We start from the raw sequence: 15137 nt of genomic DNA on the forward strand, positions 1-15137 counted from the left end.
CACCACATTCAGGAGTGGTTAGAGGAGTGACTGTCCTTGCATTAAAGACCAGAGATAAGAGCTCTACATGAAGGCAAAGAAGCAAGGTGGGAAAATAAAAGTCTTCAACAAAAAACAAACAGTTATAGATTGAGAACCTCTCAGGTCATTTGAAAGAGCTTTAACAATCCCTGTGATGTGTCTTGACATTCCAACCATAGCTTCAGAGGACCGAATGCCCAGGCCCGTTAAGAAGGAGAGTTAAATGGGGTTTTTCAGACCTTTGTGACTTAGTCGTCGTTTTATTTGTTTTCTTCCAAGAGATCATTCTGATTTTTAAGTTACAAGCAAAGCTGCTCTTCATCATCTTTCAGTGACTTTATTTGACAGACATGGGAGCTTGAGAGGGATGCTTTGGCTTTAAGCTTACAGTGTCATTTAATGTACAGTTCACCAGTGAAATCTCTAAACTGTCGAGAATGAGACAAAAACATTCGAGTGACGGATTTTTTTGAAAAATATTCTATGCACAGGAAGTTGAAGAAATGACATTTGCTTAAATACACTTTGTGAGGTTTTATGTGAATAAATGACCCATTACCAGGAGTGCCGTTGTTTCTGTCAGAAAAAAAAACAAACCCTCTTGTTTCCTTTTTCTTTCTTTGGAGATTATAGTGACTGGTGTGAAACATACAATTTCACTTTTAAATTGGCAACTTCTAAAAAATTCTTTTTCTTCCTGACATCATAATATGGCCTCAGAAAATCAGACAGTTGTTATTACAAATAGAGAGCCACTCCACTCAGACACTGAATAGATAATTATAAATGTCTGGATTCTTCCCTTTTTCATGGTGGCTGCTTTTAGATGCGGAATAAAACCACATTAACTGGAAGACGTTGTTATTGGTGGTTAGTGGCCTGTTCCTGCCGCATCTATAAAGTATCTTGTTTAAAAAAAACTTTTCTTTCCTTGTCTAACAATAACTCTCCATCTTCCAAGACTCCTATCAGGAAGCATCACTGAGGTATAAAAATAGTAAATATTCAGAAGGGAAAGTGATCATAAATGTCATCTAATCAAACTCTCACGTGTGACAGATGAGAGTGTGAAGCTGTGGAAGACTGAATGACATCCAAGAGTACACACTGAGTCAGTAACATTCTAAAAGTGTGTTTTTTTGTGTTTTTGGATTCTATAGATGGCCGCCCATGTCCTTTCATTCTCTGGGACTCATCTTTATCTCCAACGAGTAATGAGACCCACTCTTCTGTTAAGCTCACCTGGGGAACTTATCAGCAGTTGCTGAAACAGAAGTGCTGGCTGAATGGCCGCGTACCCAAACCTGAATGGGGCTGTACTGAAATACATCACCACGAGTGGTCCAAGATGGCTCTCTTTGATTTTTTGTTACAGGTAAGTTCAATCAAGTAAGTGGTTATCTGAGACTGATGCAGAGTTATAAACGTCTACCACTAAGGAGTTTTCTGTACCTTGGGTTTTTATGAAGCCAGAGTTTAAGTTCTGTAAAGCTGTATTTGGCAAGCCCGATGTTCTATAAGGTTGTATTTGGCAAGCCTGGTACCACATCACGAGATGTTATATCCTTTTGGGAAATATTCAGAAATGTCCCTTGGCCCTCATATTAATTTCTGAATAAGTAATTCTTCAGTATTTTACTCATGGAATAGTCATACCCATCATAGATACAATTTACTGAGATAACCCATCAACAGCTCTTCAAGGTAGAGAGTCTTACCCCACTTGGGAGGTAAGTAAACTAAAGTTTTTTGAGGTTAAGTAACTCACCCAAGTTCTCACGACTACTAAAATCTGGGGCTTGGAATCCTGGGATCTGTTGACAGTAAAAGTGTCTTTTTTCTATTATTCCACACTGTTTCAATGGTCACTTAGCCACATACTTTACAGCCACCATTTCCCCTGTTTTTGTTCCAGTAATTCTTTGCAAATATGTCATTAAGATTAGACATTGGAGAATAATAAATATTGGCCATCTACATAACTGAGTGACTTGATGTTTTATAGGTTTTTGAATAACTCTTACCTCCTTGTGATGAAGACCTCATGACTCTCCCTACCCCCTCATTCCAATTACTGCCTTCCCCTTCTTCCACCTTAGAAAAACTGGTTTTCTGTTTTTGTATTGTTAATTAGTATATTCGTGGCAATTTAGGACTGCCTTCCTACAAAAACGTAGGAAGAAAACCAGTTTAGTGCAGGGTCACAGGGTAGGGTTTAGGAACTTCGAGAAGGAGAGGTGATCTCTGGTGTCGGTGCCTCAGAGCCACCAGTGAGAACTGAGCCGAGAGCAGGCCACTTGGTTTGGCAAAGAGTCGCCAAATACTGATGAAAAGTGCAGCTGTGAGACTCAGGCTGGGCTCCGTATATGTAGAGCCTCATTATTCCATTTAATTAGCGCACTATCTCTCTGAGGTAAGTGCCCTCTCTCCATTGTACAGGTAGGGAAACTAAGGCATAAAGAAGTTCCTGTCAAGAACTGTGAAGAGTCTGAGGTCTTACCCTGCTTGCGAGTTAACAAGCCATAGGTGCTAGCAGAAGACAAAAGCCTCCTGGGTTAGCGACAAATGACTTCATCACTCACGTTCCTCTGCCCTCAAGTCCCACTGGGGCGATGTGGAGTCGCCCCACGGAACGGTACACCCAGTGGGGTTTTGTACCTTTTGAGGAAACCTCCAGTCTTATAAGAGGCTGCGGACACAACTGCCCAACATTCGCCCCAGAAGGAGACATTATCTTTATTATCTTGGTCAGGAAACAAATCTGTCTTCCACCCCAGAGGGAGACACTCTTTGTATCTTCCAAGGCTGTTTGCTATACTGACATCCTTGAAGAGCTAGTGCAGAAGAAAACTTGACATAAGATGTGCAGAAACGCCATGGAGAACTGTTTCTCAAGAGTTACCTCTCTTGTTTGGTGTTACTTAGCTAGTAAGTTCCCAAATAGAGATTTTAGCAAGTTTGGCTAACTGTATTTTTCATACTTTTAACTATTATTACATAACAACTACCAGGTTATTCTTAGTTTAATGGAAGATGTTGGTGTGATAACATGTAGTAGCAATACAGTGGAGAATGGAAGAAGATTGCTAGGGTGAAGTAGGTAAGGGTATTCACTATGGGGAGTGGTCAGCATAGACGTTGAAGGTCCTGAAGATGATGACTATGGTAGGGGGTGGGGGATGGAGAGGAGATTCATGAACCTGGTGGTGAAGTCTACGAGAAGGGATAGACCTTGAGGTTTGCAGCTGATGAACAGAAGAGCTAACCTATAATGATTAGATGGCAAACCCTGTTAGAAGTTGTCTCTGGTGACATTTGTTTTAATTTTGGAAGCTTCAACTAAATCTCAACCTACCATCTGTCTTTATCATTCTCCTTTCTGTTAAGGGAAGCTCCAACTATCATTCAACCAATGAAGATATATTTGTGCGACATCTGCTGTGCATTAAACCATAGAAAACCACCGCAGGGGCAGCGAAGTAGTATGAGATGGTTATCCCCACTGCTGCACACCAAGTTTGGTTTTTAAAACATTACTTAGTTAGGAAACTATACTGTATAAAACAAAAAGATAGATCCATGTAAGGATGGCTGGCTGAAAATAATGTAAGTTCTTACTGTTATGCAGTCAAAAGAAGAAGAACCTTTTGCCATAAAATAGTGAAGGAGAATGTTCGAGTGGGATCGTGGGCTGGGAATGATGAAGAGGTTGGGGAAACCATGAGAAAGAACATGGGATTGGCAATGTTCCTATGATACTTAGTGCATCCTAAATACAGGCATACCTCAGAGAGATTTTGGGTTTGGTGTCAGACCACTACAACAAAGCCAATATCACAATAAAGTGAATCACAAAAAATTTAGGTCTCCCAGTGCATATAAAAGTTATGTTTATAGTATATTATGGTATATTATAATCTCTTAAGGGTGCAATAGAGGGAGGAGTCTTTCTCATCCCCCATAATTCATGAGGATGAGACCTTTGCAAGACTTTAACCTGGAACCATCCAAGGTAAGAAACCAAGATTGGAGTTCCCAGTTTTGGCTCTGGTTAAAGCACTGAATCTAAAAGTCAGAAGTTAGTCTGACTGTTAAGAGTTCATTTGGTCACTATTTACAAAAATAGATCAAACTATATATACAAGGGTGGCATCTGTGAGAATGGATTTACATTTTTGACTCATCCAGCATTTATTTGTCCCAAAGTCACAGACAAAGGCTAATTTTCTCTAGTTGTTGCAGTGTTTCACAATTCTACCAGTAATGTGCAAGAGTGTCTGCTTCCCACTCTCTTACCAACTTTGGGAAGTTGAAAACTAATAAATGTTTTTGCTGATTTTATGGAGGATAACGGGGTCTTGTATATATTTCCAGGTCCTTCATTACAAGTGAGGTTGAGGATAACATATTTTCATACATTGATTATTTGTGTTTTTTTCCTGTGAATTGCTTGTTCAAATCATTGATGTTTTTATTGCATTCCATAACTTTTTTCTTATTGATTTATAAAAACATTTTTATGTGATGAAAGTTAGCCATTATCCAACCCTAAATGTCTCAAACAATTTTTCTTTGTTGTTTTTCTTTTGACTTTTTAAAAAATTTATTTATTTTTGGCCGCGTTGGGTCTTCATTGCTGCGCACGGGCTTTCTCTCTAGTTGCGGCGAGCAGGGGCTACTCTACGTTGCAGTGCGTGGGATTCTCATTGCAGTGGCTTCTCTTGTTGCGGAGCATGGGCTCTAGGCGCACGGGCTTCAGTAGTTGTGGCATGCGGGCTCAGTAGTTGTGGCTCGTGGTCTCTAGAGCGCAGGCTCAGTAGTTGTGGCACGTGGGCTTAGTTGCTCCGCGGCATGTGGGATCTTCCCGGACCAGGGCTCGAACCCGTGTCCCCTGCATTGGCAGGTGGATTCTTAACTACTACGCCACCAGGGAAGTCCTCTTTTGACTTTTCTAATAGATTTTACTCCAGAGAAATTTTACGTTTTTGGTAAGATATTATTTTATTTATTTTTTGCTTCTTATATTTAGCATCATACAATGTTTATAGAGAGATGTTTATTGAAAATGTTTACTGAGCAAATAAATGAATAAATGAACAAGCTTAGGCCATTTTTCATGAGTACCATAATAAATAGTTATTTTTTGTATAATAATGCTTCTCATCAATTACACTGAAATTTTTATTTTAAAGTCAAATATATGCCTTATTTAAATGGTGTTTGGGAATATGTTGGATTATATTGGGTGGATTTTGTGAGCAGTCTTCGAAAAGTTATGCCTGAAACAAACTGAAATCACTTGCTCTGATGCTACAGCAAGGGCAAGGGAATACAGAATGCAGTTGTTAATTTTCTGTACACAACATTCTTTCTGTTTCACCCAGTTAACAAATCTACATTCCCAAAGGCTATGGCATTTTACTGGGTCTGTTAAATATGATAGAGGCACAAGTAACCTTTTATTCTTGAAGCGTGGGTATCTGAACTGAGTGGATAAAAATTCTTCTCCCATTAGGATGACAAAGGGTAGTATTCTAGAGAGCATTTGAGTTTCCAAGATTTGGTCAAATTCCTTTCAAAAGATTAAATAAAATAACAGAAGAAGATTTAGGAGGTATAAAACTTGCTTTTTGACCTCAGATATAGTCTGTATAACAGTTAGAAACTGAGATTCTGGAACCAGCCTGCTAAGTTTGAATTCCAACTGCCAATAATTTTTGAACATTGAGAAGCTAAACCTCTCCTTGCCTTGGTTTCCTCATCTGAAAATAGGAATAATAATATTGTTTTTATAGAGGGCTATTGAGAGGGTTCAGTACTTTTATACACATAAAGGATTTAGGATAACGCCTGTTACACAGGAGGTGTTCAGTGAGCATTTCATATTAATTAAGAAATTGATCATCCAGAAATAATAGTAGAGGTAAATATCAATATAAGAATTAAGTAAAATACTTTATCATTATTTTTACTTAAGTTGTAAGTTATTCCCAAACCATTTCATTTTTTCTAGTCTCGTGTAATATTTTCATACTTACAATTAGATTTTAGCCTATTAGGTTTTAATTATTTTTGACTAGTCTGTCTTCTTTAATAAGCTGTGAGTTTCTCAAGGGCAAGTCCCTGCCTTATTCAACTTTGTAACCTTTCAGTTACCAGCAGTGTGTCTGAAAATGTCACAGTTACTCAGGGCATTGTTTTTTTTTTGATCAAAGAAAACTTACCTAGTTATATCAAAATATGAAATCCAAAGTGTCAAATTAACCAAATGCAAAGTGGATGGCTAGTGGGAAGCTGCTGTATAGCGCAGGGAGATCAGCTCTGTGCTTTGTGACCATCTAGAGGGGTGGGATAGGGAGGGTGGGAGGGAGAAGCAAGAGGAAGGGGATACGGGGATATATGTATATGTATAGCTGATTCACTTTGCTATACAACAGAAACTAACACAAAATTGTAAAGCAATTATACTCCAATAAAGATGTGGGAAAAAAAGTGTTAAAAGTGAAAGAAATAAAAGCGTACTTGCAGTAAAGAAGTAAAGTTTTGTTAAAGGCAGATAATGAGATGTTTAGAAAATGAAAAATCAAATGAATGGAAAATATTTAATATTTTTACTATTTAATAAAGTCCTCCCTGTATTTATATTTTTTGTTTATTTGATGGGAAATTAAAGGGTATTTCCATAGAGAGGGACCAACAGAGAGGTGACTTGGGAGTTGTTTGCTTCCACCATCAACAAAATAAGTTACACATATTTCTTTCCACTTGGATTTGACAGATGCTCTTTTTTTTTTTAATTTTTAAATTTTTATCTTTTTTAATTTAATTTTTTAAAATTAATTTATTTTATTTATTTATTTTTGGCTGCATTGGGTCTTCACTGCTGTGTGCGGGCTTTCTCTGGTTGCAGCGAGCGGGGGCCACTCTTCCTTGCAGTGAGCAGGCCCCTCATTGCAGTGGCTTCTCTTGTTGTGGAGCACGGGCTCTAGGCGTGTGGGCTTCAATAGTTGTGGCACACGGGCTCAGTAGTTGTGGTGCGCAGGCTCTAGAGCGCAGGCTCAGTAGCTGTAGCGCACGGGCTTAGTTGCTCCGTGGCATGTGGGATCTTCCCGGACCAGGGCTCGAACCCGTGTCCCCTGCATTGGCAGGTGGATTCTTAACCACTGCGCCACTAGGAAGTCCCTAATTTAATTTTTATTTTATATTGGAGTACAGTTGATTTACAGTGTTGTGTTAGTTTCAGGTGTACAGAGCTAAGGGATTCAGATATCTATATCTATATCTATAGATATAGATATAGATATATCCATTCTTTTTCAGATTCTTTCCATTACAGGTTATTAGAGAATACTGAGCAGAGTTCCCTGCGCTATACAGTAGGTCCTTGTTGATTATCTATTTTATATATAGTAGTGTGCATATGTTAATCCCAAATGAGCTCTTTTCTGTTCTAGACACTTGGCAGGTATAGTGCTGGTGATAGAAAGATGGCTGAGACCGTCTTCCTGCCAGCAAGAGTCATACCATCCAATAGAGGAGAGAGATAATCACAGCGGAATTTATTAGGTCTAATAATTGAGTTTAACATCCTATAGAAACAAGTAAGATGCTATCAGTTCTTGTGGAACTTGAGGGGAAAGAGTGTGGACCGAGAATGTGACATTTAATATAGAAATTGAAGAACTTGCAGGCATCAGGTGAGCACAAGTGTCAGGAATTGAGTTTCAGAGGGAAGGATTCTAACAAAGGGCCGGAAAGGAGGAAAAGTGCACTGACTGGGAGAAGTGGTCCTTTGGAAACTTCCTGTTCCATTAAGGTGGTTTCTCCCAGATGTCTGTGAGTAAAACACTTATGGTCATAAATTCAATAAGCGGCAACAGTATAAATTGGTAAGCCTGGCCACCTAGAGTTGTCTCTCCTAACTTTTACCTGCCTAATGATTTAGTTCCTCAATATAACAAATTAGATTAAGAGGTGTTCATCTCTGACCTATTCTGCCCACCCCGCTCTCGATTCTGTGGGTCATTTTCTCCTCTTAATGGTGTGATGATAGCAAAGTAAAAATTCTGGCCAACTATCTTCTAAACAAGAGGAAACATCACTTTTCATTAAAAAGAAATTGTTTCTGTAGGAACGTTCTATATGCCTGGGAAAGAAAGATTCCAACGGTGTTCTCCATGGTACATGATGACTGTCTTCCAAGCATCCCCTCCCTTTATCCTTATGACTCTGTGATCAAGGGCCTCGCTTCCAACTTTTAGAGGTCAGTGAGGGAAGACACTCACAGGCAGGTACGTGCTGTGACAGCAGAAGGTACAGCAATCCGGGGTCTCAGACACTGTCCGTTCAATTACGTAATTTGAGTCAGTTTTGCTGTTTTGCATAATCAGCACACTGCCAATCTAATGGCCCCTAGCCCTGTATTTATTGGTAAGTCCAAACAAGCAAATAATATAGTTTCTCATTCACTTGCTGGGAAATAATGAGGGATGATACAGTCAGGTACTGTCTTAGCTTCAAGTAGCAAAGAAAGTCTGGGATTAGCTTTGGCAATCTTGGTTGGCATGCTGACTTGGCTGGGATCTAGGGAGGAAAAATTGCCAAGGATGAGAGGATTTAGAGAACATTACATTCCTGCTTTTTATTGTTTGTTGAAAAATCACAGTGGTTCACTTGACTATAGAGTCACTTACAATGTTAAGGACATGGAGAAGATGTCAGTCTAGGCTTTAAAAATGACGGACTTCTAACTTGGCAGACACGCATGTGCTAAGCACTGAAATATGTTCTGGTTAACCATAAAATTTTCAAGTTGTAAAACTAAGTTTGCCCTTTCGATATTGAAAAGTCTGACTTCAACATGGTTTCTACTATATATATGTGTGTTCACACTGTCATGGGGAGAAATTATTTTTGGTATTAACGATGCTACAATACAGTGATTATTGAAGAGGCCTCAGAAGACTTTGCAAATTATTGTGTGACACTATAGTTTCATTATTCTGAGTATTGCTTGAAATAGGTGAGCAAATTGGCTAGAAAACTTGGTATGTATTGGCCCCGACAGTGTCTTTATTGCTTTTTATGTTTATATGTGTAAAAATAGAGAAGTGAGGTAACAGAATCATACAGATTTGCTTCTGATGATATCAAAAAATATAGAGATTTTTGCAGGAGAAAGATGTAAATGAAATGGTTAAACCCTGCCAAGAAAGGATTTTTATTAAAGAAGGAGTTAGGCTATCTTTTTTTTTTTTTTTACATCTTGGTTGCTTCCACATTTCTGTAATTATGAATAAAGCTGTTGTAAACATACATGTGCAGGTTTTTGTTTTTTTGTTTTTTTTTAATCAGTCATCAATTTTATACACATCAGTGTATACATGTCAATCCCAATCACCCAATTCAGCACACCACCATCCCCACCCCACCGCGGTTTTCCCCCCTTGGTGTCCATACGTTTGTTCTCTACATCTGTGTCTCAACTTCTGCCCTGCAAACCGGTTCATCTGTAGCATTTTTCTAGGTTCCACATACATGCGTTAATATGCGATATTTGTTTTTCTCTTTCTGACTTACTTCACTCTGTATGACAGTCTCTAGATCCATCCACGTCTCAACAAATGACTCAATTTCGTTCCTTTTTATGGCTGAGTAATATTCCATTGTATATATGTACCACATCTTCTTTATCCATTCATCTGTCGATGGACATTTAGGTTGCTTCCATGACCTGGCTATTGTAAATAGTGCTGCAATGAACATTGGGGTGCATGTGTCTTTTTGAATTATGGTTTTCTCTGGGTATATGCCCAGTAGTGGGATTGCTGGATCGTATGGTAAGTCTATTTTTAGTTTTTTAAGGAACCTCCATATTATTCTCCATAGTGGCTGTATCAATTTACATTCCCACCAACAGTGCAAGAGGGTTCCCTTTTCTCCACACCCTCTCCAGCATTTGTTGTTTGTAGATTTTCTGATGATGCTCATTCTAACTTGTGTGAGGTGATACCTCATTGTAGTCTTGATTTGCATTTCTCTAATAATTAGTGATGTTGAGCATCTTTTCATGTGCTTCTTGGCCATCTGTATGTCTTCTTTGGAGAAATGTCTATTTAGGTCTTCTGCCCATTTTTGGATTGGGTTGTTTGTTTCTTTAATATTGAGCTGAATGAGCTGTTTATATATTTTGGAGATTAATCCTTTGTCCATTGATTCATTTGCAAATATTTTCTCCCATTCTGAGGGTTGTCCTTTCGTCTTGTTTATGGTTTCCTTTACTGTGCAAAAGCTTTGAAGTTTCATTAGGTCCCATTTGTTTATTTTTGTTTTTATTTCCATTACTCTAGGAGGTGGATCAAAAAAGATCTTGCTGTGATTTATGTCAAAGAGTGTTCTTCCTATGTTTTCCTCTAAAAGTTTTATAGTGTCCGGTCTTACTTTTATGTCTCGAATCCATTTTGAGTTTATTTTTGTGTATGGTGTTAGGGAGTATTCTAATTTCATTCTTTTACATGTAGCTGTCCAGTTTTCCCAGCACCACTTGTTGAAGAGACTGTCTTTTCTCCATTGTATATCTTTGCCTCCTTTGTCATAGATTAATTGACCATAGTGCGTGGGTTTATCTCTGGGCTTTCTATCTTTTTCCATTGATCTATGTTTCTGTTTTTGTGCCAGTACCATATTGTCTTGATTACTGTAACTTTGTAGTATAGTCTGAAGTCAGGGAGTCTGATTCTTCCAGCTCCGTTTTTTCCCCTCAAGACTGCTTTGGCTATTCGGGATCTTTTGTGTCTCCATACAAATTTTAAGATGATTTGTTCTAGTTCCGTAAAAAATGCCATTGGTAATTTGATAGGGATTGCATTGAATCTGTAGATTGCTTTGAGTAGTATAGTCATTTTCACAATATTGATTCTTCCAATCCAAGAACATGGTATATCTCTCCATCTGTTGGTATCATCTTTACTTTCTTTCATCAGTGTCTTATAGTTTTCTGCATACAGGTCTTTTGTCTCCCTTGGTAGGTTTATTCCTAGGTATTTTATTCTTTTTGTTGCAATGGTAAATGAGAGTGTTTCCATAATTTCTCTTTCAGATTTTTCATCATTAGTGTATAGGAATGCAAGAGATTTCTGTGCATTAATTTTGTATCCTGCAACTTTACCAAATTCATTGATTAGCTCTAGTAGTTTTCTGGTGGCATTTTTAGGATTCTCTATGTATAATATCATGTCATCTGCAAACAGTGACAGTTTTACTTCTTCTTTTCCAATTTGTATTCCTTTTATTTCTTTTTCTTCTCTGATTGCTGTGTCTAGGGCTTCCAAAACTATGTTGAATAATAGTGGTGAGAGTGGACATCCTTGACTTGTTCCTGATCTTAGAGGAAACGCTTTCAGTTTTTCACCGTTGAGAATGATGTTTGCTGTGGGTTTGTCGTATATGGCCTTTATTATGTTGAGGTAGGTTCCCTCTGTGCCCACTTTCTGGAGAGTTTTTATCATGAATGAGTGTTGAATTTTGTCAAAAGCTTTTTCTGCATCTATTGAGATGATCATATGGTTTTTATTCTTCAATTTGTTAATATGGTGTATCACATTGATTGATTGAGTATATTGAAGAATCCTTGCATCCCTGGGATAAATCCCACTTGATCGTGGTGTATGATCCTTTTAATGTGTTGTTGGATTCTGTTTGCTAGTATTTTGTTGAGGATTTTTGCATCTATATTCATCAGTGATATTGGTCTGTAATTTTCTTTTTTTGTAGTATCTTTGTCTGGTTTTGGTATCAGGGTGATGGTGGCCTCATAGAATGAGTTTGGGTGTGTTCCTTCCTCTGCAGTTTTTTGGAAGAGTTTGAGAAGGATGGGTGTTAGCTCTTCTCTAAATGTTTGATAGAATAGGCTTTAAAATAAAGACTATTACAAGAGACAAGCAAGGACACTATATAATGATCAAGGGATCAATCCAAGAAGAAGATATAACAATTGTAAATATCTATGAACCCAACATAGGAACACCTCAATACATAAGGCAAATGCTAACAGCCATAAAAGGGGAAATCAACAGGAACACAATAATAGGGGACTTTAACACCCTACTTACACCAATGGACAGATCATCCAAACAGAAAATAAATGAGGAGGCACAAGCTTTAAATTGATATTTATAGGATATTCCATCCAAAAACAACAGAATACACTTTCTTCTCAAGTGCTCATGGAACATTCTCCTAGAGAGATCACATCTTGGGTCACAAATCAGGCCTTGGTAAATTTAAGAAAATTGAAATCATATTAAACATCTATTCTGACCACAATGGTATGAGACTAGATACCAATTTCAGGAAAAAAACTGTAAAAAATACAGACACATGGAGGCTAAACAATACGATACTAAACAACCAAGAGATCACTGAAGAAATCAAAGAGGATATCAGAAAATACCCAGAAACAAATGACAATGAAAACATGATGACCCAAAACCTATGGGACCTGCACCCCAAAACCTATGGGATGCAGCAAAAGCAGTTCTAAGAGGGAAGTTTATAGCAATACAATCCTACCTCAAGAAACAAGAAAAATCTCAAATAAAAAACCTAACCTTAACCTAAAGCAATTAGAGAAGAAGAACAAAAAACCCCAAAATTAGCAGAAGGAAAGAAATTATAAAGATCAGATCAGAAATAAATGAAAAAGAAATGAAGGAAACAATAGCAAAGATTAATAAAACTTAACGCTTGTTCTTTGAGAATATAAACAAAATTGATAAAACATTAACCAGACTCATCAGGAAAAAAAGGGAGAAGACTCAAATCAATAGAATTAGGAACGAAACAGGAGAAGTAACAACTGACACTGCAGAAATACAAAGGATCATGAGAGACTACTACAAGCAACTATATGCCAATAAAATGGACAACCTGGAAGAAATGGACAAACTCTTAGGAAAGTACAACTTTCCAAGACTGAACCAGGAAGAAATAGAAAATATGAACAGACCAATCAAAAACAATGACATTGAAACTGTGATTAAAAATCTTCCAACAAAAAAAAAAAAAAAAAAAAAAAAATCTTCCAACAAACAAAAGCCCAGGGCCAGATGGCTTCACAGGTGAATTTTATCAAACATTTAAAGAAAAGCTAACTCCTATCCTTGTCAAACTCTTCCAAAGTATAGCAGAGGGAGGAACACTCCCAAACTCATTCTATGAGGCCACCATCACCCTAATACCAAAACCAGACAAAGATGTCACACAAAAAGAAAATTACCAGCCAGTATCACTAATGAACATAGATGCAAAATCCTCAACATACTACTAGCAAACAGAATCCAAAAGCACAATAAAAGGATTATACACCATGATCAAGTGGGATTTATCCCAGGAATGCAAGGATTCTTCAATATACTCAATCAATCAATGTGATACACCAAATTAACAAATTGAAGGATAAAAACCATATGATCATCTCAAAGATACAGAAAAAGTTTTTGAGAAAATTCAACACCCATTCATGATAAAAACTCTCCAGAAAGTGGGCATAGGGGGAACCTACCTCAACATAATAAAGGCCATATACGACAAACCCACAGCCAGCATCATTCTCAATGGTGAAAAACTGAAAGCATTTCCTCTAAGATCAGGAACAAGTCAAGGGTGCCTACTCTCACCACTATTATTCAACATAGTTTTGGAAGTCCTAGACACAGCAATCAGAGAATATAAAGAAATAAAAGGAATCCAAATTCCAAAGGAAGAAGTAAAACTGCCACTGTTTGCAGATGACATGATACTATACACAGAAAATCCTAAAGGTGCCCCAAGAACACTTCTAGAGCTTATCAATGAATTTGGTAAAATAGCAGGATACAAAATTAATGCACAGAAATCTTTTACACTGCTTTACACTAACAGCAAAAAATCAGAAAGATAAATTAAGGCAACACTCCCATTTACCACTGCAACAAAAAGAATAAAATACCTAGGAATAAACCTACCTAAGGAGATAAAAGAACTATACTCAGAAAACTATAAGACACTGATGAAAGAAATCAAAGATGACACAAACAGATGGAGAGATATACCATGTTCTTGGATTGGAAGAATCAATACTGTGAAAATGACTATACTACCCAAAGCAATCTACAGATTCAATGCAATCCCTATCAAACTACCAATGGCATTTTTTACAGAACTAGAACAAAAAATCTTAAAATCTGTATGAAGACACAAAAGACCCCGAATAGCCAAAGTAATCTTGAGGGAAAAAAATGGAGCTGGAAGAATCAGACTCCTGGACTTCAGACTATACTGCAAACCTACAGTAATCAAGACAATATGGTACTGGCACAAAGACAGAAATTTAGATCAATGGTACAGGATAGAAAGCCCAGAGATAAACCCATGCACCTATGGTCACCTTACTTTTGATAAAGGAGGCAAGAAAATACAATGGAGAAAAGACAGCCTTTTCAATAAGTGCTGCTGGGAAAACTGGATAGCTACATGTAAAAGAATGAAACTAGGACACTGCCTAACACCATACACAAAAATAAACTCAAAATGGATTAAAGACCTGAATATAAGACCAGACACTATAAAACTCTTAGAGGAAAACAGGGGCAGAACACTCTATGACATAAATCACAGCAAGATCTTTTTTGACCCACCTCCTAGAGTAATGGAAATAAAAACAAAAATAAACAAATGGGACCTAATGAAACTTAAAAGCTTTTGCACAGCAAAGGAATCTATAACAAGACAAAAAGACAAGCCTCAGAATGGGAGAAAATATTTGTAAACTAATCAATGGAAAAGTGATTAATCTCCAAAATATATAAACAGCACATGTAGCTCAATATTAAAAAAACACACAACCCAATCAAAAAATGGGCAGAAGACCTAAATAGACATTTCTCCAAAGAAAACATACAAATGGCCAAGAGGCACATGAAAAGCTGCTCAACATCACTAGTTATTAAAGAAATGCAAATCAAAACTACAATGAGGTATCGCCTCACACCGGTTAGAATGGGCATCATCAGAAAATCTACAAACAACAAATGCTGGAGAGGGTGTGGAGAAGAGGGAACCCTCTTGCACTGTTGGTG

The 15137-nt window shown here is 37.6% G+C and overlaps 1 protein-coding gene across 2 annotated transcripts in view; it reads left to right on the forward strand.

The window, feature by feature from the left end:
• Window positions 1-15137, forward strand: part of GASK1B (golgi associated kinase 1B) — a 56954-nt gene that overhangs the window by 21348 nt on the left and 20469 nt on the right. For both annotated transcript variants that reach the window (XM_061192666.1, XM_061192668.1), the window contains exon 3: window positions 1182-1396. In XM_061192666.1, the coding sequence (XP_061048649.1) occupies window positions 1182-1396 (215 nt within the window). The remainder of the gene's footprint in view (window positions 1-1181; window positions 1397-15137) is intronic.

This window comes from Eubalaena glacialis, chromosome 5, assembly GCF_028564815.1.
Source record: "Eubalaena glacialis isolate mEubGla1 chromosome 5, mEubGla1.1.hap2.+ XY, whole genome shotgun sequence".
In the NCBI taxonomy this organism is placed as follows: Eukaryota; Metazoa; Chordata; class Mammalia; order Artiodactyla; family Balaenidae; genus Eubalaena; species Eubalaena glacialis.